The 26990-nt window shown below is 38.8% G+C and overlaps 1 protein-coding gene across 1 annotated transcript in view; it reads right to left on the reverse strand.

Moving 5' to 3' along the window:
• The window catches only part of TENM2 (teneurin transmembrane protein 2), a 126136-nt gene that overhangs the window by 72323 nt on the left and 26823 nt on the right, over nt 1–26990 (reverse strand). The window contains exons 5-7 of the mRNA XM_066329554.1: nt 13182–13376; nt 7655–7855; nt 5860–6045 (exon numbers count right to left, since the gene is read on the reverse strand). Of these exons, the coding sequence (XP_066185651.1) occupies nt 5860–6045; nt 7655–7855; nt 13182–13376 (582 nt within the window). The remainder of the gene's footprint in view (nt 1–5859; nt 6046–7654; nt 7856–13181; nt 13377–26990) is intronic.

The raw sequence follows: 26990 nt of genomic DNA on the forward strand, positions 1-26990 counted from the left end.
AATGCTTGGCACCACGTACTCAAAAGGCTGCATCACGAGAAATCTGCTCCCAGTGTAAAAACAGTGGGATAACTGTGTGATACAGGAGATGAACAGGAATCTGCACATTCAGGAACAGCCAACCTCTCGAACATTTTTGGTCATGTCATCATATATATATATTACCAACATATTTCTATATCAGCAGTAATGAGAAGTGGTCATGACCTAAATATTCTATGCATTTTTCAAATAAAATGAAAAAAACCCAGTGTTCCTCCCTCCTCAGAGTGTGCAATCTGAATTCCTGTCATCGTGGTTAGAGGGTTTTTTATGCCTTGATAGGTTATAAACTGTTACAGATTAATTTTAAGTTAGAAATCCATTGGAGAAGTCTAATATATCTAGCTCCTTCTAAATTGCTCTTTGTCAGATACGATGGCTTTCCACTGCCTCCTCCCACACACTTTCCATCTCTCCTGAAAATTGCCTCATCTTTGAATCATTACCATTGTAATTACAACAAGAGAAATCAGTAGTAGAAGAAAAAAAAAACCTTGACACAAAGAGCATTATCATGGGACAAAAATATCTTGCTATATCCAAAGATAACACAATGCCCCGTTATTAATGTTTCTATTGATTATTGAGTCCATGATAAGGTAAAGAACCAAATCTTTACACTTTACTTGTGGTATTCCATCCAGCTGATAGAACATATAAACATGTCTAAAAGCTGGAAAGGTCATCCCAAAGCACTCAGGAGGGAAAAGATTTTAGTGAACGATTTTTTAATTGGAACCAGAAGTAGAATATGGTCCACATAGCGTTCATCTTTAAAGGGAGAGTATTTAAAGTATTTACCTACTGGGTGTGGGCTAGTTTGGTTGTTTCTGAGTGGCATCCACATTGATAACCCATTGTTCTGAGAATACAGAACACATAGATAAGTCTGTCTCCCTGGCTGGATAAATTCTACTTCCAGCAGTGGCATTGGATTCTCAAAGGGAATGACAGTCCAACTCCTAAGGTAGGCCATTAAAAATAAAGTCCTTAGAAGGAATGCTTCCTCTTAAGTTCATTTAAAAGGAGGCTGGAAGAGAGCTCATAGAGTTCAATGATTTCTGGTGAGCCTGCTGCCCCAGGGCAGGATGAATTACCTCTGTTATTCCTGACAAGTGTTTTCTAAATGGTCGCTAAAAAAACCTCCAATGATGAGGAATTCACAACTTGCTTGGACAACCTCCTTCAGTTTTTCACTTACTGGTAACATGCTTTTTTCCTAAGATAGATATTTTCTGCTTAACTTAAACTTCCTAATCATCATGAATATGGAGTCCTTTATTTTTCCTGTATATTTTTATGCATATGAAAATATTAGGTTTTTTTCCACCACACAGGTGACTGAATCCTAGTTTTTTTCAAACCATTCTCCTTTATTCAAGGCCTTGAAAACACAGAAGATAAGATACAGAGCTAATACAGATTTCCTAACCCCTTCTTTACTAAGGAACTTGCTCTACAATTTTGACAGCTTTAGTACAATGGCCAACGACTCAGTGGGGGCAAGTTGCTGATCTCCAGCTCTGGAGTTAGATTTCAGAAAGCAGCACCAAGGCCAGAACAGTGTGAAGTTTATGGCTGGACTTGATGATCTTGAGGGTCTTCTCTAAGCTAAATGAACCTAAGAAGAGCCTGAAGAGATGGACTTATCACCTGCTTGTGTTTTTCCAGGCAGGTGGAGGTTCAGCTTCAGTGTCTATACCAGGGGCATAGCTCATTTACATCAAAAAATAAAAAAAAAAAAAGAACATAAAAAATTAGAGCTGTCTGGATCAAAATCTGCAGTAGAGTATTCATATTACCAAATAGCCTTGAGTACAATTTTCCCTCACTTTCTGTCTGAACAGGAGTGCTTAACCTACATCTAATGGGGGACATGAGCAGACAAGAGCAAGGCTTGGGAATATGACAAGCAGCCACAAAGAAAAACCTCCTCTATCACCTTCTGGTCAGAGCTTACCTTAAAAGATCCATTTGCAGACATTTAAATTTTACTTGTAAGTATCTAGGATTAAACCCTGCTTTCACTGGTCTCCCAGTGAGATTTTTACCAATAACTTAGAGTCCATGCTCCAGGGATATGAATTACAGATGGAATTACACTTTTAAAATGGTATTTCTGACTGTTTCATAAGATCTCCATATATATCACACTGTCCTTGGAATACTATCTTGACAGTTTATATGCAGAACATCCTCTGCAAGCATTTAAAAACAACAGTTTTAAACATCCAGATATTATTTTCAGTGAAAGTAACAGATCTGTTTTATAACAGCATGCTTTAACAACATTCAGATGATTCAAGGAAAAGCTAAATCCTCCATCTTAAATTTCTGTCATGAAATGGGCTCAAGATTAACAACTTCTATACCTTTCTTTCACTTTGTTATTAGTTTTCCAATATTTTTTTCATCTAGATTACCCTCTATTATTTAGTTATAACTTCCTCCATAATTGCAATCAATGAATAGTAATCACTTAATAAACATATCCTGACAGGTCTATTTTTGCACTGGGAAAAGATTAATTTTCTTTATCACCACTCCAGTAAGCAATTTCTTTTCTTACCTGAAGCAGCAAAGTGAACTGAAGTTCTGCTCTGCTTCCAAAAGCAGCTGAGCAAGACCAGACACCCACTCCTTTCACTTTTATATTATTTGGATATAGATTTATCAAAATCTGTGTAACTTGGAACTGCATGCATTTGTATTTGCATTGATTCTTACACATAATTCTACTGCACACAGGCAAAAGCTGCTTTGCACAAACACTGTGCTAACACTGAGCTCACACTGCTGTTCTGGGAGGATTTTCTGAGTGCTTTTCTTAAACCAGGTAATTCAGAGAGAAAAAATGCAGTTCTATTACAACTTTTGAGCTTAGATACTCAACAATGAAATGACAAGGAGTATGCATTCTGTCAAGCATCTATGAAAGCCTAACTTGATATTAACTGGAATAAAATATCCTGAATGAACTCGGATACCTGCAGCTTGCTATGATGATTTCTTTTCCACTGCCATGTAAATATAGCACAAAGAAACTGGTAAAGAACCACAAACAAAAGAAAATGGTTTGTATATAGAAATCTTTTTTTCTTCCTCACAGATCAATTTGTTCTGAGTGGACTTGACTTAAAGTTACTGGCATCAAAGCAAGTTTTTCTGCAGACTTCATTTCACACTAGGTGTAGCAAAACCAGAAATTCCAAGTAAATAACCTCTCCTACAGGATTTGCATTTTCTGCCTTAGGACAAACAGACTGTGCAGTTTGTCAGGTACCTTCCAAAACGGACTAATTTGTGGCATCTTTTTAGGAGGACACTCCTCAGTAATTCTGACATTAAATGGTGTGTCAAACATCCATCTGAAAATGAAACCATAAAGGCAGTACTCTAAATGACAGTGAGCTTCTGTAAAATTTAAGTGCACTTTAATTCTTCACACAAACATTTAAAACATCTTGAGCAACTTATGGTTGTACCAAAGTCTCAATTCACTCTAAGCACAAATTTTCCAGTGGTAACTTCTAGAAATTATGTATCAATACTGACAAAAATCACTTTTACCACCCTTTTCCTCTGAACTCTGTGTTTCAGCTCCATGCAACATGAACCACTGGGGTCACACTGAGTTGTCCCTCTGAACTCAATCCCATTCCTGGCATCAGCCTTTGTGCTTTTTTAAATAGCCTCAGGATACGACCATGTGAAAATTCATACTAATACAGGCCTGTCACAAGAATATCTGTCTGCATGCAACAGACAACTTCTGACTGCACAAATTTCATCCATGAGAACTAGAAGGGCATACCTGGATTTTTTGCACTAGTCTCATCTTTGCCACAGGCAGGAGCACATTAAGTTTCAAGGATATCTGTGTAATACATACCAAACAAAAAAAGCTTACGATATTTTAATCACTTTAGAAGTATCAGCCTTCCTCTGGAAAGAACTGATTATATACATCAATAATAAGGAAGATATCTAGTTCAAAGCTCTGAAAATTAGACTTAAAATCTCACTTCAGAGTTCACTAGTTCAGCTTGCAATTTTGAGATCTTGGTAAAAGGCATCTTTTTGTCTGCACAGTAATGAAGACTTTACATACACTAATTACTTCTAAACATCGGCACATTACTAAGAGATTATAAAGCAAAACAAATTTTGTGCGAAGCATCAACTTCTGAAATAAGCAATTATTATAGAATTTAATGAAAAAATTACATACCAGGCATTTTGTAAAGATCTGGGAAGAACTTTGAAAACAAAATGCCTGGATTGATCTAGCAGAGGTATGTTGATATGATGGAAGTCTGAAAGCAATTATGAAAAAAACACTCTGCATCTGTGCTGGTCACAAAGTGTTCAGTCATAAAAGCTTTGATTTAAATCATATTAGCACAGTGTGGCGGAAGCATGCAGCACCACAACATCAAAGGATATGCCCTGAAAATATCTATATTTTTTATTTTTTAATTTTTATTTTAATCTCTCCAATAGGAGTATATTTTAGTTTCCAACTCACGTGTGTTTTGGAAATGGTTTGTACATCCAAAGAGAAATCAGAGGGGAATGAAAAAGAAAAACAGCTTGAGGGATGCAAGAATCTCACCATACGTTTAAGTAAAGAAATAACAATTCACTTGTAATAGGACTGTCCCATTAGGGTCCCTGATTGCCATGAAAAATCTCAAGTGACCTACTCCTTTCTTTCTTAAATTCACTACCTTAAGATAATGAAAACAACATGACTTTGGATTTGAACTCACCAGATTTCTTCTAAGGTATACTTCAGAGTTCTCCAAAAATTCTCTGGAGAAAAGCACACTTGCCTGAATCTCAGAGTCTCAGTAGATGGGATACTCTTGTTAAATCTGCTCAGGCTTCTCAGAAGGGATGCGATCACTGAGAATTTCACATTTTTGATTACAGCTCAGAGAAAATAACAGTTTTTTCCTTTGTTTTAAGTAGCTTTTTAAAACGATCCAAATAGACTGCCTGACTGCTTGTAGAGACAAAATAAAGAACTTAGGAGCAATTAATTCCTCTTCAGAGTAAATTTTCAAGCACGGCAATTGAGAGGATAGAACATCATTGCCTTGTGTAAGGATGACCTTTTTGAACTTCCCAGGCTGAGGGAGCCCAGCTGAGATTGTGATGCTGATGCTGCAGTGAGCTGTAGGCTCTCAGGGAAGGGGCTCACAGCAGCCCACGGGTCCCCCCATGCTGGCACTGTCTCTGTGCAAACAGCAGGGTCACTGTCCCAGCACAGCACGGGGGAATGGCAGGGAGCTGCAGTACCACCAGGAACACACATTCCCCCAGCAATCCAGCCCTGCTCGTGCTGCTGCTGCTGGGGGTGTATTTCACATGGGCTGTACAACCGCAGGAGAGCACTGATGCATCAGACAGGGAAATTAAAAAAAAGAGGCCATTCACACAAGGGAATGCTTAGTTAAGTTTGAAAATCATTCAGGCTTGGATGATACTGAGACATCATCCATAGTACCATGTGCTGTATTTGTTGATATCACACATGGTATCATTTGTTGCAATTTTACTTACTAATGTGGAATTTGTTGTTCTGGGTTGTTTGTTTTTCTTTTATTTTCTTCTCTATAAACTGGTTTGTCACTGATTTGAAATTATTCCAAAAGCCTATCTGCATTTCCCCCAACTGAGTCAGGGTTAATACCTGAGAGCACTTGGGTCCTTAAGGGAACAGCCCATTACAGTCCACGACAGCAACTATGTCTCTACGATTTATGAAAAGAAAGCAATATGTGCCTGTTTCGGTGCCTGTCGTTTGCCTACCAATGGTGCAGTGCTCCCCATTCCAGCCCTCTCTGCATTCACACTTCCCATCTTTACAAGTCCCGTGCTCCGTGCAGCGGGGGTGGCACACACGCTGGTCACAGCCCGCTCCCGTCCAGCCCTCCTCGCAGCGACAGGCCCCGCCGATGCACACGCCGTGGGTGCCACAGTCCACGGAGCACACTTCTAGGAGAGAGAACAGCAGTCACAGCCAGCCTCCAGGCACAGGGAGCGCTGAGCAATGCCTCTGCACAGGGCTGCAGCCTCTCGAAGGCTGGCCTGCTCACCTGCGGATGAAAGCCGGCATCTAGTTTTTGTCGAAAAGCAAGCTGAATTAAAAGTCCTTTTGACGCCTTGAGATTTTAGCCTTTATATTTTTCAAATCTTGTACTGCATTAGCACTCTAAACTCCATGTAAGCTCCATATTGTACTGCATTTGTAACTCTAAACTCCATATAAAGTGTTACCTACTGTCTACAATTAAACAATTCCTCTAGGCCTGAAACTCAAGGACATCCTACAGCCTCAGGCCCCAAAAAGTATAAACAAAAGTGAATTTGGGGGGAGCAAACTGCAGGTAAATGACTTCATTAGCTGAAGCTGTTATTGGAGGATAAACCCCTGATATGTAAGTAGATCATACTTACATCTGTTTGAAAAACTTATGACCACTGTACATCTTTGGTGTAGTCTCCTGGAGGCTTTTGACTGCCCAAGGTGTATCTATAGAAGGCCTTTAATAAATACTCATTTCTATTCTTTTAAGCTTGTCTAGCCTCTGTTCTAGATAGCCACTCAAAGGCATCAGTTTAAAAAAATCTGCTAATGTAGGCTGGACAGAGCTGCAGAGCTGCATCCTCCACGCAGATATAAATGTGTCACAGGTGCTGTCCCTAACAGCAAAAGAGGGGAGCAGGTGGCTCTGCTTTACTGAAACCTGGACCTCAGGTGATTTTGACAGATATTGATTTGCTAAGAATTGAGACTGAAACTCACCTAAAACTCATTTGGCAGAGAATGGCAGCAATTCAGGGTCATTTAGAATGATGGGTAAAAGTCACTTTCCAAGGAGAGATTTTGGATTCCTGTTACTAACATGGTCAGTTATCCAGTGTCTCACTCCAAAAATTCTACTGCTCTCTGCCACCTGAAGTTGCAGATAAGCAAGAGGGTCTTTGCCCCATGCATCATCAAAGATAGTGGCAGCAAAACTCTCATTCTTGATTTTTTCTGACTGCTTATCCTTAAAGCAGAAAACACATCTTGATATTCATATCACTGGTGGGGTATTCCAGCTGATTAACCTTAGGAAATAACTGAATAACTGTGAAAAATGTAAATATTGTTTTGAGAGACCTGGCTTTGACCTACAGCACCATGTCAAGGTTCAACTGACAATGTAAAAGCAAAATTCCGTGTTTTTTTCCCATAAATGATAGACATTTTCATTTACAGTTGGGAAACAGAAGTACACTTACATAACTTTTTCAGTCTAAAAGAGAATCAGTGTTAGAACAAAAACACAGACTCCTAACTTGCACCCACCTCACAGCCCCAAATTCAGAATGTCATGAAAATATAGATAGACAAATATAAAAATATAAAATATATAAATATAAAAAAATATAAATAGAGGTATACACACACTTCTTCCCAACAAAATTAAAAGAGCCCATTCGTGTAACAAAGACAACTTTCTCAGTTACTACTGCATCTCAAACTTGCCATACGGGTAGCAGCATTTTACCAAAGCAGCAAGGTGATTGCAAAACGAGGAGAAACTGTTTTTCTTACCAACGGAGCAGTCGGGGCCCATCCAGTTGGGGTCACAGGTGCAGAGCCCCGTGTCAGCCAGGTAGGAGCCGTGCCCGCTGCACTGGTCGGGGCACTGGGCTCGGGGCAGCTCGCAGTTCACCCCGCCCCAGCCCGGGCTGCAGAGACATTCCCCGTTCACACACACCCCGTGGTTGGAGCACGTCGGGTCCAGGCAATCCACTGCAGGAGGGGACAAAAAAAGCCATGCACAGAAGGGTCACTTCACACAAGGGTATGTTTGGAAAACGCGCTCTGAAAAAAGTGCGTTATCAGTAAAGCAAATTGAGATAGTTCTTTAAGTCATACTAATACCTGGTCGGACAATGGGAAAGTGAAGTAATTTACATTTTACATTAAATAAATCAAGCAGGGTTTGACTCTGCAATGACAGTTTACTGCAGGAATGCTGTGGTGGAGAAGCATGAAGGCTTAAAAATAGCACTTAAATATATATATAGTCAGAGTTCCACACATAAACCTGGAGACATTTCTTCTGAAATACACTGAAGCTCCAATGACTCATGTACCGTATTTCAATTACAAAGTAAGTTAATAATTTGCAGTTTTAAATGATTTTTTATTTGGACTATTTTTATAAAAACTGCCATTATTACTGTTGAAATGTTAGAGAACTGTTTGAACATTAGGACAGTCACTTCAAGTACACAGAAGTCAAAATGTCAGTGGCTTTCAGCTTCATTTAGACTCCTAATCATTCAGGCACTTCTGAATGTTTGATCCATGGTCCATTAGTAGTTGAGCTGTGAAACTGAGAGCCCTTGTTACTTCAACCCATATTCTAACCAGCAGATTATTTCTCTTAGAGAGGTAAAACCAGACATAGATATGGATTTCAACCCAGAAACAACAAAGTGAAAATAGTTATGATGGAAAACGATGCAATGAAATTTCAGTTGCTGTTTCAGTCCCATAATGGAATGTTAAAAGCTGTCTTTCAAATAAACTTTATCAGTTTCATTATGAGTTTCTAAATTTTTATCTTATATGATGAATCTGTATAACAATACTATGCTTTGCTGCCAATACCCACGTGGAGGCTTTACCAAATGTCTTTTGCTGCGGAATTGAAGGCCAAGGTCAAATTCATGTCTTAAATAACTTGAATTCATCTCATGACTGGTATATATTAGCTCACAACAGCAGGACCAAGAATGATTTGCATTCTCTCTCAGTGCTCCAGGAAGATCTGAGTTTATAATGAAAGTGATTTATCTCTCATCTTTCCCAAACTGATTCTTCTAAATTAAGGCAGAGACATTTTCACTCCACCTGATGTGAACAATGCTTGCTCTTTCAAATCTCAACTTTTCTATAAACACAGAGCCTCGCCAAACTATTTTATTTAGTTGCAGAACATTTAAAGCAAGATTATATATAGATTAGATACAGGCAGAGGATTGACACAGACACATTTAGAGATGCAATAAAATGATTTATCAGAATACAGTAGTATAGAATTCAGAATAAAGTAGTACAGGAATAAATTACTGTAAAATTTCTTAAACTATCTTCATTTTAATGATTACATTGGCTATATTGTGTTTGCTTTTTCTTTTTTTCTTTAAGATTTAAAGCTGAGTTAATTGGACATGAAAATATTATAATGCAATTTGGTATTTATAGGTAAACCAAGATTGCTTTGTGGTTCACCTCAAAGTTGACAAATTCATAAACTGTATTAAATGACACAAGAGTTCTAGTCCTGGATTGTTACTTCTCCTTTGTGCTTAGCCAAATTATAACCTGTCTGAAGTTTACAATGCATCTTTTATAGAATTTCTGTTGAACTCAATGGACACAGAGCTGTGATAAAACAGTATGACTGAATAAAGAAGTAAAGTACACAAAAACTTAAGTCAATCTGCTTCAAGGATGAAGGTTACTTCCCCCCTACATTTGGTCTATTCTGGTTTTTTTAGACTATATATTTTAACTGAAAATGTAGAAGGGTACTACATATATAACATCATTATAGGACAGCTAACTTTAGGAGATAATGATAAGCCATAACGTACCCTCCTTGTCAGGAATGTATCATCTTCCTTCTCAAATGAAAGCACTAATGAAAGGAATGTGGAGCATATGAAAAGCACCACCTTCTGCTACAGAAATTAACTGTCTTCCCTCTATCCTGAATTACAGTGCTCATGCAGCTTTGATTTATTTCTTCAGAACAAGCCTATCAATGCCCCTAAGCCCCCAATCTCCCTTGTTTTACAGAATAACACACTAAACACCTTTGTCCTTTGTTCTAGACAAATGTGCTTTACAGCTGTTTTGTTCTATCATCTGCGTAAGTAGTAGCTTTCAAAGTTTAAACTGAGGAGAGTTTTTACTCTGAGCTCCAATCTCGTTCTATTTTAATACATGCTCAGAGTTATCATCTCGGGCCAGATCCTCGCTGCTGAAATTAGCATAATGTGATTACCTGCAACAGAACTGCACTGACTTGTGCTGCAGAGGGTCTGGCCCTGAGGTGTAGCAGGGTTTACAATAGTATTTAACCAGGATTTATAAATGGACCGTCTTTGGTGTTTAAACAAAGGAGAAGGCGCCTTAGCAAGTACGTGAGGCTTGGAACTCACAGCCCCCTGGCAGCTCAGATCATTAGAGCTCATTTAGTATTGGGCCCTCTGTAGATTTGACAAAAAAAGGTACTGAAAGCAATTTATATCCTTAAGGACAAAAAAGGAGGTCAAGGAGTTTTCCGAACAATATGTACCATGAAGTCCCCAAAGAGCCATGAATTACACTTACGAAGTTAAATGTCATTGAAAAATGACTCTACCAGGAAAGTGACAAGAAAACCACCCTTAACTTAACCTAATTTGGCAATTTCACTTGTGTCCCTCACAAAGCAGACTGAATGAAGCCTGACAAATACCCCACTTCATCTTCTGTGCAAATTTGTTAATAGAAAAACAGTGTTTATGCTGCAAAAATTGTGCATCAAAAATATTGATTTTGGTGTCACTTTCATTTCAGGTAAATTGTTTGAACAACATAACCATGATGAATATCAGAAATAAAAAGGTATTGGGAAGAAAAAAAAAAAAATTGCTGACCCACTTATTTTAATTCAATATCCTTGTTGGAAAATGGCAAATGAATCAACCTTTGCCATTCCTTTTGGAAGTTCAAATCAATAGGGGAGATTTCATATATTATATATAAATACAGAAATATTATTTCTATCATTCTACCATTAAAAGTGTAACATTTCTATTCATGCAAAAACTTTAACTAAGACTAGATGATTAATTAGAGAGACACCACTTCATAGTGTACCCTTTCTCCCATAGCACTCAAATTAATGTGATGAATATGTACAAAAGAACTGGAATTTTAGAGCAGAAACATGGTGGGTGATTTTTATTTATTTCCAAATTAATTCATTGACTTATTTATTGCCCAATCATATATGCAAAAGGTTACTTTAACCTTTCCTGTCAAGTTATTGGCCCCTTTCAAGTTTGCAATCGATACCTCCTGCCTTTGTAACCCATTTATCTTTTTAGGAAGAAACAAGTCTTTCCAAGCACGATGTTGATTAAATAATGTATATCGTTTCATCTCACATAGCCATTCACCTCCCAAAAAGCTCTGTTGACTGATGGTTTTGTTGTGTTTCCAGTTTTGGCTGGAGTTAACACAACACCTTTGCAAAAAGGCCTGCACTGGCTTTTTCTATAAATTCCTCTGGAGCTGCTGATGTCTTTGCTTCACCATTCCAAACATTCGCCTGAGGATAAGATGGGTTAAGCACTACAGGAGCCTATTTCTCTTAGAGGAGTTTGGGGATCCAGGGTAGATAGATCCATGGGGATCCATGGCCCTCAGCCATTCTAGAGAACTGAAAGCAGAGAGAGAATTCCATGCAAGTACAATCAAGGAAATTGCAGAGTAAGGGGGGAATGGCTTGCAAGTTAAAATTTCCTGAATTAAATGAAACAAAGATCATTTTAGGCTATCTACCATAATCTCTCTAATAACACAAGCATTTATACAACAACAGAAAATACGATGAAATGCATAAAACTCAATGAGACCAAGCAAATAATTGCAGTTAGTACCAGAAAGAGAGGTTCTGCATTCCTTGGGAATAGATTGGGTGCTGTAGAGCATGTTAAAGACAGTCTTTTCCGTCTTTGATTTTGATGAGAATGATAGTTAAAGCAAGGCATTTCAGATAATATTTGAATATCTCCTAGTATCATACACTCAGGGTGAACTGACAACTATATCTAAGGGGGAAAAAAAAGATGTTACAGCATTTTCTGGATATAGTTTAAAACATAATCCATTAAAAACAATGCAAAAACTCTTGGCTTCTAATGAATCCTGGAGAAAAGCTCTAGTAACCAGTGTTGAGAGGATTTAGTGGAAGAAGGTGACAGGAATGAGCTGAACAAACAATTGCAATCCCACCACTGAGGATCCTTTGTTTGCTGGCTTTTTTTTTGCCTTTTACCAGAAGTTCACTCAGACTAATGCAAGATCTTGTCCTAAAGGTGATGTCTGTGGTCCTGAGAATAAAACCCTTAGTGGTTTGTTTATCCACAGTTTTCTTCCCTTTGTTTTCTGATGGGAGAGACAGCTGTTTACTATAGGGTAAGATAAAAATCGATACACACAGTATCAATACAGCTCTGCAACCCATTCAGAACGATCCAGAGAGACTCCTCAGTCCTAACAGCATGACATCCCAGCCCTATCACTTCCATACTCTAGCTGCTTCTCTGTTTGGAGGATTAATAAACTCTGGAGCACAGCGATATATTTTAAAAAGAAAAGGAGTCCAATTTACTTTGTGTTTTCTAACAGAAAACTCTGTGAATACAACCAGTATTGAGCTTAATCTATGCCCACATTTTGCATGTTTTTTTTTTTTAATCTGTTCGTTTTACATACTCAAGGAATTGGACACTTCCAAGCTGAAAAGCTTTTCTGCATTTAAAGGACAGTTACTGTTCCTGTGTGCCATCTGCCTTTCCTTAATCCCATGTGATTGTGGCCAACGAGTAATTTACCCCCCATTAAGTCTGTGAGTAACATGAATATCCAAGACTTTCAAATACTTTTCATCAGTTTCTGTCTTAATAGTGATTAATATGTGCTTCGTGTGAAGTTGAAGCTATACAATTTTGTCTACCCCAGCTCTTTTTCCTCTGAATGTCACATCTAAATTGTTCAGTAAACATAATCCATAAGAAAAAGTTTTTCTTTGCTCTTCAACAAAGGAATTACTCAGATTTGCATGTGGCAGACACTCTTAACACTGCAAAGCAAGGCATACAGAAGGCCTGAAGTTTTGTCTGAACTCTAACAGATCAGTAAAATTGTGATACACTGTTTTTACCCTCTTTTACCTGCTATAGGAGCTTTATGCTAAGATTTTTATTCTCTTTTTTCCTTTTTCTCTAGCCATTAAATAACTCCAAAACCCAGAAAACAAACTAATAAATAGAAAAAATAAATATCCTACCTTCCTCACAGTTTTCTCCTTTATAGCCCACAGAACAGACACAGTTCCCTTCGATGCAGGAACCATGACCTCCACAGGAGGGGTCAATACACTGGCTGGTGGGCACATCACATTCTGGACCTTTCCAGCCACTGTAGCACAAGCAGGTGCCTTTGGAGTACTGACCATTGCCACTGCACAGAACGGGGCAGGCAGCTGGAAAATGAATGAGAGAGAAACAACACACAGGGTCATGCATGTCAAAGTGTGAAAGTGCACTAAAAATCCACTATCAAACACTTAAACTCAAATATGTTCATTTACTAAGGGAAAAAAAAGAATTCTGAGATAATTCGTAGTGGTTCAGCTCTTCATTTCCCAAACAAATAATTTGATTGCTATTTAATAAAGCACATTTGTGTTGGGCATTTTGAGAAAACAACTCCTATTCTTTGGAGAATACTGATAATGTTTGGGATAACTAATGAGGTTATGTGAACAGATTTGAGTTTGACATTACTCTGCTTTGTTTCTCTAGGTAACATCCGATTTTCACAGATAGAACACAAAACATTCAGTCCCCATAACAGCTCATTATATGGCATCTTTCTTCTACCAAAACACTTATTTGATGTAATGTTCCCAAACTTTTTTAGAGCCTTTGGTTTTCAGTGTAACAATCTTGAACACGAGAATGGCACAAGCTTTCAGTTACTACAAATGCACCTTGCCACCACTGTCCCTGCTAAACCTCGTTTCCCTGAATCCCAGTGACAGCTTCTACCCTGTGTGCATTGGCAAGAAAGCACCATTAACCCTTACCCCTCACCATTGTATTACTCAAGGGACTAGCGCATTCTGAGCAAATATTAATTTATGCAAATGAAGTGAAGTCTATGAATAATAAAAGTAGCCAGTAGGTCTTGGAATCAGATGTTGTACATATGCAGAGCAATGGAGAGAAACAAGTGGTTGATTAAAACCCAGGTGCCTATAAATGTTTCACTAAGTCATATTCACTCCTATGTGCTCATGTCTCCCTTGGTAACATGGAAATCTGTGAATTTCATGCCTGTCAAAGACTGGGTGTGTGGTCACTGGCCAGAGAAATGGAAATAATAACAGAGAAGTAACAGAAAATGGGAGTAATGAAGTGAGTCTTTGAGAAAAGCTTAGAGAACTTTTGTGCTCTCTCTCTGATGCAGTTTGATAAAGACAGAAAAGTATTTCACTGTCTTTCCCCTTTTCAAAGTAATTAGAAATGAACACCCAGTTTTACAGTGCCAAAAATATACTCAAAGGCTACTATTAATCATTAAAAGGTCCTAATGTCTTCTTGGCTTCTATTATCCCCTTAACCTGAATGATCAAGAAGAACCCAGGTAATTGATTTCCTACAAAGAAATGTGCAATGGTCCAGTTATTCAACTTCACCGTTGTTCAGTCCTGCAATCCTTATTAATCTCAGCTGTCCCATTGATCTGCTGTGAAAACACATTTCAGGATAGATTTTTTTATGAATTTTCTTATTTGATATGGGAAAAAATTGATCATAAAAAATAAAATTCAGATGTCTAACCTGAAATGTTAGCTAAAATTTAGAGTGCTGAGAATTATTTCAATTAAGACTAAAGATACATGGGCTGCATGTCATATAATAATTTTTTGGCCTATTTTTCTTCTTCTGCAGAACAATATCAAAGTCAGTATGCTGAACTTTGGGGTTTGTTACTGCTCCTATGTCTTAGATCCATAATAATCATCCTTTGGGAGCAAGAGGACTTCATTCTACTTCATTCCTGGCATTCTCTCTTACTATAAGTTTTGTCCAGTTGCTTTCTTAGGCACTGCAAAAATGAACAGAAATTTGAATAAAATATAATTTCCATCAGCAACATTTTAATTTCAGATGTGATGTATGTTCACAAGTGCTTTACCAAGTTCAGTGAAGAAGTTTACACTAAATTTCTACTGGTTTTGCTATCAGCAGCTGGTTTCAGAACTAACTTTACTGAGCCAGCTGTACAGAAATACCACACAGACAAATTATCCCCACACTCCACTCCAGGACAGTCTGTCTTACATCTTTTTGCCCCTCAGCATCAAACACCTTTCCATCATGTACCACACACTGGACTAACAGCAGCTTGAATGCTGTATGACAATCCTGCCTGCATGTTCCACGGAGGAGCCTGGCCCAGTTCCCAGCATGGCCTTTCCCTGCCCAGGTGTGCTGTTACTGCTCCTACAAGTCACCAGGTGAGCCAGAAGGAAAGGGATCAACCTGGCACCACTCCCACTTCGGCTATGAAGACCTGGGGGAACAATTCCTTTGTCCACAACTCTCAATTTCACTGCAGTTTAAAGGCTTGTTTTGGGCTGACACTGATAATTTTCTCAAATCAGCGTAAGAAAGGTAATAATTTCAGTCGTGCTCTTTCATGGTGTAGAGGATTTTGGGCAAGTGATCAGAAGGCAACCTGTCCTTAAGACCTGGAGTGATCATGAGTGGCATGTTCTTGGTGTCATCTTGCACACCTTGAAACATTGTACAGATGCTGGTCTTTTATTTGGAACTCCCTTTTAATACAAAAAAATCTTCTCTCTCTATGACAAGAACCCCTCAGTTCCTTTGTGTGGTGGCCAAGCCTGCAGTCCCTTTGGTCAAGTCCACCACAGAAGGAATTAAATATTTCTGGAAGCAAATGCTCTTGTTTCCATGCCACTGCAGAGGCTCAGAGCTGTCATTACTGATGGTTCCTCACTGTGGATTCCCCAGCTGCACTAGGACACACTTGTTTCTGCCCACCAACTCCTCACCACACTGATAAAGCTGCATGGAAAGAATAGGTCTCAGGAAGGCTAAATGAATCTGTGGGCATTAGGCAGTTTCTCTAGACAATCTAATAGGCTTCAGGCAGTTTATTTGGACAAACCACATTTGTTCAAGTAGTTATAAGGACAAAAACTTAAAGCTGAGTCACCAGCCAGATGCAAGTGAGGGACAGCTCTTTTTGTTTTGTTCTTTTACAGACCAACATGTGACTCAACTCCTGAAAGGATTTCTGTTCTGCAAAACCTCTCCTCTGGCATGAAAACTCAAATAAAGACAATAACTCAATTTAAACAGCACACTCTCTTGAAAGGGGGACTGAGCAGAAATAAACCATTTTAAAAATAAATGAAAGGAGAAAAACGAAACAACAAAAACATCCAAGCCACTTAACTGTGACCAGTCTAGACTAGCTAGAGTGGTCTGGACCTGTAATTCTGTGCCAGACACCTGCTATAAGGTCACTTCTCTGCTTGCTTTGCCCCTCAGTGTCATTAGCAGTGGGTAACTGCAGCCCAGCTAAAGGTGATGTGTATCTGCTATTTGGAACTTAGCTGTAGGTAAGTCATTCTTAGCTCCTGCTTTTGACCTGGATTTGCAGGGTTCAGCTTCTGGGATACCAGAGCCTGGCATGGCAGAAGAAAGGTTACTGGATGGTGCTGGGTCTTGGGCTAAAGAGCTCCCACAGCAGTTTTTTAGTGCTCTCTGACTCTGCTATGCTGCTTCAGGAATTTAAGGAAAGCTGAAAACCATGTCACAGCTTTTCACTCCTCTCTTCATGTTTCTGTCAGGTCAGAGGTCGTGCTGTGGTTCATGGATCTATTCAGTTCTTGTGAAGCTTGTCTCTAAGTTGAACAGCAATCTGCCTTCAGGGTTTGCCAGGGCAGTCACGGTGCCAGTGACACCAGAACTGACTTTGGACAAACAAGAGAATCTGTCACTTAACCATAGAGATGAAGGTGGTACAGCTAAGACTATGACACTTGCAACTTAAAGCCACAGTTTAATCTACAACTCTCTGCAGGAGTTTTTCTGCAAACTATAGGAATATCACTTTGAGAATATGAAAAATGACAGAGATTCTGGGACAAATTTTAGCATTGCCAAGACTGCCATGTCACTAAGATTGCAAGAGAAACATGTAAGCAAGAATGCAAGAAGGTCTAGGTTATTATAAAAAGCTGGCTTGCCACTACTGTAATAAGCATGTAATTCTTCATGACTGCTTCTTTTTTTTTTTTTTTTGCTATAGGTTTATAGTCTGTCCTGTGTGAGAAAGAGACAGAGTCAAGCTGCTTTTCTACAGAGAGCAGGAGCAGGTAGCCTAAAAAGAATTCTGCTGTGCCTATTTCCTAGATCATATTGCTGCAGAATGAAACCAGTCCACCCTCATTCTACAGCCTGGCAGCTTCAGCTGATGTGTAAACTCCTCAAGAATATTCTGGAGTTCTTGTTATCTAGGACTGCTTGTGTTTCCCCACATGAAGTGGACAGCCCCTGGTCCAGGACAGAACTGGCTGCCCAAAATCTGTTGGAGCAATGTGAAGGAAGGTGGTTTATGTAATGGAACAACCAAGTTCCATCTCATTTCTGTGGAGAGATCGATTGCATATCTCACACTAGCACTGGCAAAAAGTGGACAGAAGTCTTTAGGAGTAGTTATGGCAACACTCAGGCAACTCAGGCCCAAGGGTATATCCTGAGTGAGGTCTGGATAAGCACAACAGCTATTAGCCCTCAGTGTTCTTTGGTTATGGGATTATGCCCTTTACTGGTATTTGAAAAAAATCAGACTAAGTTTTTAACATGAACAAACACTACAGACCTCTGAGTCCTGTGGGCTGCACACATTTGAGAACATCAAACGAGCAGGAAATACAAGCCAAATATCCCTCCAAAAACTCTCTCTAAAGGATATTTTGGAGCTATGTTCTTGTTATGATGCATGAGGAAAGGTGATTTGGTCACAGCCTATTAAACACGGTTGAGAAGAGGAGATGGCCAGGGCTAATGCTCAAAGGGTCTGGCATCCAAATCCACCAGTTTGTCCACTGACAACTCATGGGTGTCCCAGCTGCAGTCTGTGTACATGCTCCCTGCACACTCCCCCTTCCAGTGCTCACACACACATACTCACCAGAGCAGTTCTTCTAGAGCATGGCAAGAAACCAACAAAGGATATCTGAGGAGACAAACTCTTGGAGGCTGTTGAAGAACTTGGGTTAGTTACACAGCTGCTGGGTTGACAGGCCTTCCCCTGCTACTTGAAGCTCCAAACAGGCAGAGTTCTGGCTTGGTTTCTCTTGCTGTAGAGCAAACATTACCGTGGTGCAGAGACTCCTGTACCACTAGGATCTAGGCTGTCAGTTCTCTACTGCAGACCTTCTGCAGTTCCTCCTCGTAAAATAGACAAATTGGTATATTTCTCTTCAAAGTTATTTGAGTCTCTGGGCACAAATACATACAGACTTGAAAGGTTTTTGAATTTGCATCTACAATGCTTCCCTGTCCTGCACTAGGTCAAAAGCAATGTCCTTATATTACTTTTACTTTGCAAGCAGCTCAGCTTTACATTCGAACGTGAATTTTCAAATATGGCAGAGGAAGAATATAATTTTAGGTCCCATCTAATTTTTTAATGTGTGTACCACAGAATTTTGTGATGAGATGCCCATGACAAAACTGCACCAAGGAATGTTATTTGGGTAAGGGCCAGAATGGTTGTATCCTTAATGCTTGCAAGCCCCAATCTTGCATAGAAACCACATTATTCTTACCACAAGCTGGTGTGCAAAAGACACAAGCTTGGCTGTTTGTTCACCACATAAATAGTACAGAAAATCAGGACTGAGTGTTCAAGTGTGAGCTTAAGATTGAACTAAAAGAGCACTTGGAAATCATCTACAGTGCCTGAGTACTGCTGACTGTTCCATCAAACAATTTTAACAAGATTAATTGACAAGTTAAAACTCATGGAAGAACATTCTGTGGTCGATCATAGAATTTCGGCAAATTCATGGAATGAAGATCTGCAAAGGCTACTGAACACAAAGAGGCTTTGTCTGTTGTAGAAAGTCCTAACACACTATCTCTGGCACCAGAAGAATTTAATGGAGAAGAAAAAAAGACAGGTAAAATTTTTACACTCTCTCAGCTATCTGTCACGTCACCATCATAGCTGAAATCCTGGGTGAAAGAAATTTTGGTCTCAGCCATTACAGCTTAACTTCCCTCTAAACAAATAAACACATCCAGAAAAAAAACATTCTGAGGAGACACTATATAAACTCCTATGTAAGATATGTTCAGCCCTTGTTGAACTGTACAGAATTTTGCCACACCTAAGAAAAATATTTATTTTTATTTGTGGGTGCTCCTGTTTAGGAGGAGGAAGTAAATTTCAGTCACAAAAATCCACTAAACTGATTTGGGCAGTCTTGCTATGCTCTTTGGACATGGAGTTGCACAAATTCCTTGTTATATAAAGGAGTGAAATCCACATTTGCATAATGAAACTAAAGTTGTTCTTTTTTTTCACTGGCCACCAGAACTAAACTGAAGACAGATGTAGGTCAAACTTCTTAGCATTGAGCCCTACCAGGGACCTTCTGGGTGCAGTTCCTCTAGGGGATAATTAATTCAGACTCTGTAATACCTCACACTTGAACTTCCTTTTAGCAGAGATTAAGCTGCTACTGCTGAGAGATTATGCACGACTTTGCCAACATATAAAGAAGATGGATTCCAGTTTTTGACAGTCTAATCTGAAGCCTATAAATGGACTCCAGGTCAGCCCCAAGCTGGAGCAGAAATAGAGGAAATAGCCAAGACAATTGTTGTGTGCAACTGCCTGGTTCCTAACCTGATAGATGAGAGCAGAGTCACACTGTACTGGCATTTTTCTCTTTTTGGTCTTTATGTTGGTGATACAAATGCAGCATCTAGACTACACATATTAATTTCTCTTCAATGGACAGATTAGATTAATAAGTAAGCAGGAGAAGATGTGTTTCACTGATGCAAGACTTGGATCCTACAACTGTCTACCAAAGCCCCAAATAATTTTAGATTCACTGCAAAAGTTACATCAACTTTCTGTTTTCTTAAAATGAAGTCATTCCTATTTTTGTATGAACGATCTTAATCTAAATAGCTTAAAATCAACAAAAATCACTATACCCAAAGGAATCTAAAGCATTTGCATTTTAGAAAATCAGCCCAGTTATTAAAAAAATTAATTGCTGTCAACTTGATTCAAAAATGTTTGCTCTAGAATTTACATTAATATTATAAACTTATTAAAACCTATTATAAAAAAGTACTGAGACATCCCTTGTTTTATTATATGTCTTGTATTACACCAAATATTTGCCTGCAATTATCATATCCCTTGTTACACCAAGTATTTGCCCACAGAAATTTCTAAAAAAATCAGAAGACATATAAATCTACTTAGTGGTAGTCTGAAAATACAATGGTTTTGTTTGACGACACTTCCCTTCATATTTTCTGTTTAAACCAATTTTAATCACTTGGCTGCACATTTCACTACTTGTCTGCAAATCTACTCGTTTTTTTTACTGAAGTTCATTTGTGGATATGAAAATCTGAAATAACTTTTAAGACCACTTCATGTTTTTTGTTGTTTCTCTTTTACTAGTTTACACTTATTTTATACTATTTTCCTTGGGAGATGCTGCTCCACTCCTAGTAAAATCAGACCCAAGAAAATCATTCTGGAATGGGAGACTGAATGAATCCAAGAGCGTTTTCTCTTGCCTGCTCCTTTTGCCTCACAAACCTACTATTTGCACAGTCAGGCAGAATGGTTTTTGACTAGTCTGGCAGCTCTTCAGAGATCACTAAATTCACTAACTCCCATCAGGCTGAAACATTCTTAAGAACAGTGACAATTAAAAAGATCTACAATGTCTTCGAGGTTGCTTTAGGTGCTCTACCAAGCAGAAGTCATCTAGAAATTCACCCAGAAGTAGGAGAATGAACAACTATGAAAAACTGTCACTGACATGAAGTGGTTTAATAGTTACTTCATGAAACTGTTTGCTTTGACTAGAGAACAAAGTGCTAATTTAAAGGGTTTAACACAGGTCACCATCCAGAGGGAATGTCTCCCACAGCAGCCAAGCTCTGCTCTCCCTCCTTCAGCTGCCCGAACCCAGCCCTACCAAGCTCCCAAGCTCTGCCAAACTGCACATTAGCAAGTGAGGAGGAAACCCACAGAAGAATTTCCAGAAGGACAAAAAACCCATCAGGTGTGTCAAATCTCTGACATTCAGAAACCATTTGGGGAAAGCAGCACACGCTGACTTAAGCACTAAAGTATGGATGCTTTAATTAATCCGGGGTGAATTTAATTGCTTTAGTTAAGTGGAAATCGGGTTAAAAATGATGCAGAGCATGCTGGGGTGTGTTAAAAACATGACATATGAGTTGGATGAATCGATAAATTAAAACTGCACAGATGTTTTAATTAAACCCAGGAAACTTAACAAAGATCACTAGAGACTTTTAAGCCTATGATTAATTCAATTCATTTAGAATACCTGTAGAGATATGGGGATGCCTCCATTTTGGGAGTTATAGGAGTTCTCAATCGATAAGTACTTAAGCTGTTCTACAAAAAGAATGGCATGGTTTTTACAGAAGTGACTGGACAGCATTAAGTGCACAATTAATATTTACATTTTTCAGAACACTCAGCAAACTTTTGCTTTGGCCCAAATTTATCACAATGGTCATATTTTGTCTCACTCCTTCAGTATGAGCTTATCCTTCAAAAAGGAAACACTTGCTGTTCCCTCCTCTACCATTGTACAAAGTATCTATTTCCATTAGATAATTGCTTGCTTAACAACTGTTACAAAAAATCTATTTAAGAAATACAAATGCATCTTCTCATACCAGCACCAATTTCCAGAAACACAGTAATTTTTTTTAAATGATCTCTTTGAGGGTGCTCTGCTATTGAAAGTAAATTTTGCTTGATTATTTAACCCCTAATATTTTCAGTAAAAATAACAATTTTTATTAGCAGCCCATAAGAATAAGGAAATCAAAACCAAGCCAATATCAAATATCTCAGAACTATTTTAATGGTGGATTGAGAGGACTGAAGCCCCATTACTGCTTTTGTGAAGATGAGCTCTCTATCTCAATCTCACTAACCATCAACAAAGGTCTCAGATAAAGATATTGGAGTGCTTCACATGGAGGGAAAGAGACCACTGTTCTGTCTCACTGGAGAAGTCATAGCTGCACATAAAAAAGAATTTCAAGTGGCATAAAACAAATTACAAATTGGAGATGGAGACAAAAGAGGATGTTTGAGTGCACTGACACTTGATAAATCAGCTGGCTGTGCCAGGAGTCAAATGTCTGTCAGCCAGTACATTCTGGATTCAACTCTTGGTCAGCCTGGTGGTTTCTTTCTCCACCACGGCAGAAGCTCTGCCACTGTCACTGCCTGTGCTAAGGGCAGACTGCAGTTCCCCACACCGTACAGAAATGTGATTTGCAGTCCTTCCTCTCTGCTACATTGTCAAAGAGCAGCACAGTTCAATTTCTTTCTTGCATGCATCAATGCATTCAAGGAAATGGAAGTTCCCTTGCTTTGGTTCTCATTTACCACAGAGAATGAGACTGATCAGTTTGCCACTTATTTTATGCCTTTGAAAAGGAAGGAAAAAACCCAAAGCAACCAAACCAACTCTTTTTCTGTGAGTAACACAGAATCAGAGCTGTGAAATTCCTGCTTTAGATATAAGCAGTCAAGTCGACACAAGACCACGCAGAGAAACAAGTTTTACTTCCTACCAACAGATGGAAACCAACAGATGTTGAAATCAGCTACTGTCATAGACAAGCATGGAGATATTCATTCGTATGTTTTGATAACTTCATCACTAGGAAAGCTGCGGAGGAAGGAAAAACTAAACTATTTCAGAGGTTTCAGTTTCTGTCTCGGTGGAAAGAGTCAGCGAGGAATCAAAGAGATGATGCTTCAAGCTCACAAAAAGCAGCAGTAAGGACAAACATCAAATACCAAACATAAGTGTTGTGACCCATAACAGAAAAGCACTAAGAGCACGAAACCACGTATGCTTCTAGAAGAAGGAACAAAAAAAGTGAAATAATTCTTCAAGTATTTTTGCTGAGTTTTACACCATTCTCAGCGAATGCTGTAAAAACTACTGCACCTCTGGTAGAGGCTTAGTTCTGGCTAAACGGCAGTGGAATTGATGCAGGACTGCACCCATAGGCTGCAGCATTCAGGGTATTTATTATTCAGGCTGGTTTGGTCTCATTTTAGTTACCATTATTTGCCTTGTTAAATTTATCAGAAAAGTTGAATCATAACATGTTTAACTGCACAGGTCCACATTAGCTGCAGATATTCAAACATTTTTCTACGTTTGAATTAGAGATTTTTTGTTTGTTTGAGAAAGTGAAAGGGGGATGACAGTTAACTGAATTTAATCTTACTGAAGAAAGGACTAAATATAGAAAAATATCTAAATTACAGTTTAAAATCCAGATATAGTGTAGGTGTGAAAGAAGTCATGCATGCTGAAATCCGAAGCTATGATTCAGGGCTGTTTCTGTTATTCAGGGATGGCAAATGTCTAAGGATGTCTGACAACAGCTGTATATCTAGAATTTGATTTACAATATTACTTAATCATAGTCACTTCAGTGAAATTTACCATCATCACAAGGACTCCAAGATGATCCCAACACAACTGCCAGGATGAACACTTAGAACTTAATAAAATAAACAAACACCAGTACAATTCCAGGGAGACAAAGCAACGTAAAACCAAAATGTAGATTGTAACACAATTAGATAAGCTAACCAATTAAGCACAAAAACAAATTACAAGGCATTCAGCACAGCGAACACAATTCAGCTCAGCAGAACCAAGTGGGAGCAGACAAATTCTTGGCCACCAGTAAAAGTATTATGAAGGAGAAAAGCTTTTTGGCTTGCCAGAACTAAGCTGCACAGAGATTTTTGTCCTGCAAGTATTTATATGGATGTCCACTTCTTTGCTGTACTCAGAACTTTTTGGAATATTCTACTGATTGGAACTCCCTTGAAACAGAAAATATTTGTGCAAATAGATGTGTTTGTGCTGCATCTATATAAGAAGGGAAGCAAGAAGTAACTGATAATACAGCAGTCTTCAAAGGCAGCTGTAATAGATCAAATGAATGTACCCAGTTTTTATTAAATATGAAAATATTACATAATTCTGTTGAAGAAAAATCCATTAATAAGATTTTACTGTGTTTCCATGGCCTTTCCATCATGGACATAAGCAGAGCAAACTTTCTTATACTACTAAGCCAATAAAATTTGGTTCCAGCTCAGCTACAGCGCTTACTGCCTGTGGCTCTCTTTGGTCTCTAAGTTTCTCCAGATGGGGCAGTGAATGATCACATAAAAATACCTGAGTGTTTGCTGAAATCAGAGACTTATAATTCCTTACATGTCCACTTTTCACCTATCACATTTTGTCCATCACTGGCATCTGTGACCTCTGTTCAATTATTTTCTTCTTCCTTCATTACTGAATTCCTCAGTATTCCCCATTTTCTTTTTCTTAATCCTTTTAGCTTTGTCTGAAATTTTCTCCTGCAGAATAAATCTGCCTTCTTAGCTGCACCACTATCCTACAAGCTCTTTGGGAAAAGGAATCATACGTAATTTCAAGTTCATAGGCCGTAGTGTGAATTAAGAAACACATGAAAGGACAATGTGATTCACATGCACGAAGTTGCCTGTATGTTTACTGGTGGTTTAATACACAAAGCATGCTAAGAAATTGCCATGTGAGATGCAACTGTTAGGTGTATCTAACAACATGAAATACATTTCTTTAAAAAAATTAAAGCATTTTTTGTTGTCCTGTAGAGGCCCAGCCATAAGAAAAAGAATGAAGGATGTGCTTCTAAACAACAGGAGAATTCCCACTTAGAATGATTCAAGAATTTATCTTTTGAAGATAAATACTTTATAACCCTAAATTCAATGCTGGAATCAGCAGAAGCCATAGAAACTTTAAGAACAATGTAAAGTTAATATTTTGCACGTCGAAATGTTCTTAAAGTCTGTTTTCTCAAGTATTCCCAAGCAGCTCCTGGGCTCTGTTTCAACTTTGCAAATACTCTCTTACAAAGAATGCAGAGGGTATAAGCACCAATTCCAGCCTGGTGCAGGAAAGGGAGCAATCTGAGTGCTGCTCATCCCGCTGTTCAACCTACACCGTACCAGAGGGACAGGTACATATTGCTAAGCATCAGTGAGATGTTACCCTGTTAAATGCCTTGTGTTGTAACACAGATTTAACAAGGTATCTGCTGCAGAATTCCAGAGCCCAGACCCTCCAGCCCCCTGTTCTTTCTTGTAATCTCCAAGAGGATCCATGAGGATTGATGAGGGAAGCTGCAGACCAGACACGATGGCTCCTCTTGCCTGTGTGCCCCAAGCTCCTTCTGGAGCCATGGCCACTAAACAATCTGAGAGAATTCAGCCTGTGACCCCTGCAGCCCTTGGCTCCTCTTTAAATTGCCAATTAGAAAGAGTTGCAGTGATGGATTTTGTGCTGGCTCTCCTTGTGTACCTGACACTGGATCAAAGCTACTATCTCATTTCATGCAGGCAGGCTAGCAGCTGATAGACAGCAAGGGCTGTCAGTCATTGTCAAAATAGGCTGCATGACTATTTATTTATTCTGTAATTAATTTTAGGCAGAGTTAATGGCACAAGTCCCTTTTCAGAGTGTAATGCAGTCCTGTAAATCTAAAAAAAAACAAGGGTAGGCAGGCAATCACTGCCCTGTACATAAAAATCACTGGAAGGCAACTGAGGACATGACCAGTTTGCAAGAAATGAAAATAGCCTGGTAATAAAATAGGAGTCTGGGAAAACGAGAAGAAAATTTATAACAAAGGAATTTTAAGGTACTGAGTCAGAGAGGTGGGAACTGCTGGAGGGGAACACTGCCAAAGACAGCCTTGTCTGTTCAAGTATCAAAATGATGCTTCCACCCACTGTGAGAGAAGATTTGAGTGACAAGCCAGGGCTGTGCTGCTGCTGCAGCACGCACAGAAGTTGGCACACATACACACATAAACACACAAAACCCAAAAACAAACCCACCCAGAAAGAGATACAAAGAGAGAAGCTGAACATGCTGAATTCTGTCAACTGTAAGAAAGGATGTGAGATATGTGTGGGTGACAAGTCAGGAATGCAGCATTTCAAGAGAAAAGCACACTTTTTCTTCTTCCTTCAACAGTACAGTGTAAGTGTAAGATGGTATGTGCTATGGTTATCAACATCTAAAATGCTTACCAATAGTTATTTCTTCCTTATCTTTTTTCTCTATCTCACTTCTGGAGAAGCCCTCCCCTGCATTCTTGCTCTATCAAAGTGGAAAACACCATCATTCTACCTTTCATTAAGGTTCATAGTCTGAATTTTTGTTTTTGACTCGTTTTCTTGCCTCACATTCAGGCTTTGACAATGTTTTTACAGACTTTTCTGCGTTCCATCTCTAGGTCAGAATTCTGCCCTGGCTTCTTGTAATTAAAACCTACATTAAATAAACACGTTTTTCTCCCCATTGATAAATTCAGTCTTCTTCAGTCTCGTATATGTGCAGCACTGCTTCAATAATCATATTGTTAATTTATTAACTTAACCTTCAGCTCTGTGGCTCTTCTTTCCCATTCTTGTTTGAGGTCTTTTATCTTATGGAACATGAGCTCCATGCTCTAACTTCATTTACAGACTCTCTTCACCCCGCACTGTTTACTGCTTGAATTCTGACATCTACCTCTCTAGGACTTAGGATAGGATGGTTTTGAAAGTCAAATTTTAGAACTGCTGCTTTTTTTGAGCTGTTTCCTATGCTTAGCCATAGGAAAGGCCTCTAAAAGCCTCATTTGTCCTCCATTATCCACAAGATGTT

This window comes from Sylvia atricapilla, chromosome 14, assembly GCF_009819655.1.
Source record: "Sylvia atricapilla isolate bSylAtr1 chromosome 14, bSylAtr1.pri, whole genome shotgun sequence".
Classification (NCBI taxonomy): domain Eukaryota; kingdom Metazoa; phylum Chordata; class Aves; order Passeriformes; family Sylviidae; genus Sylvia; species Sylvia atricapilla.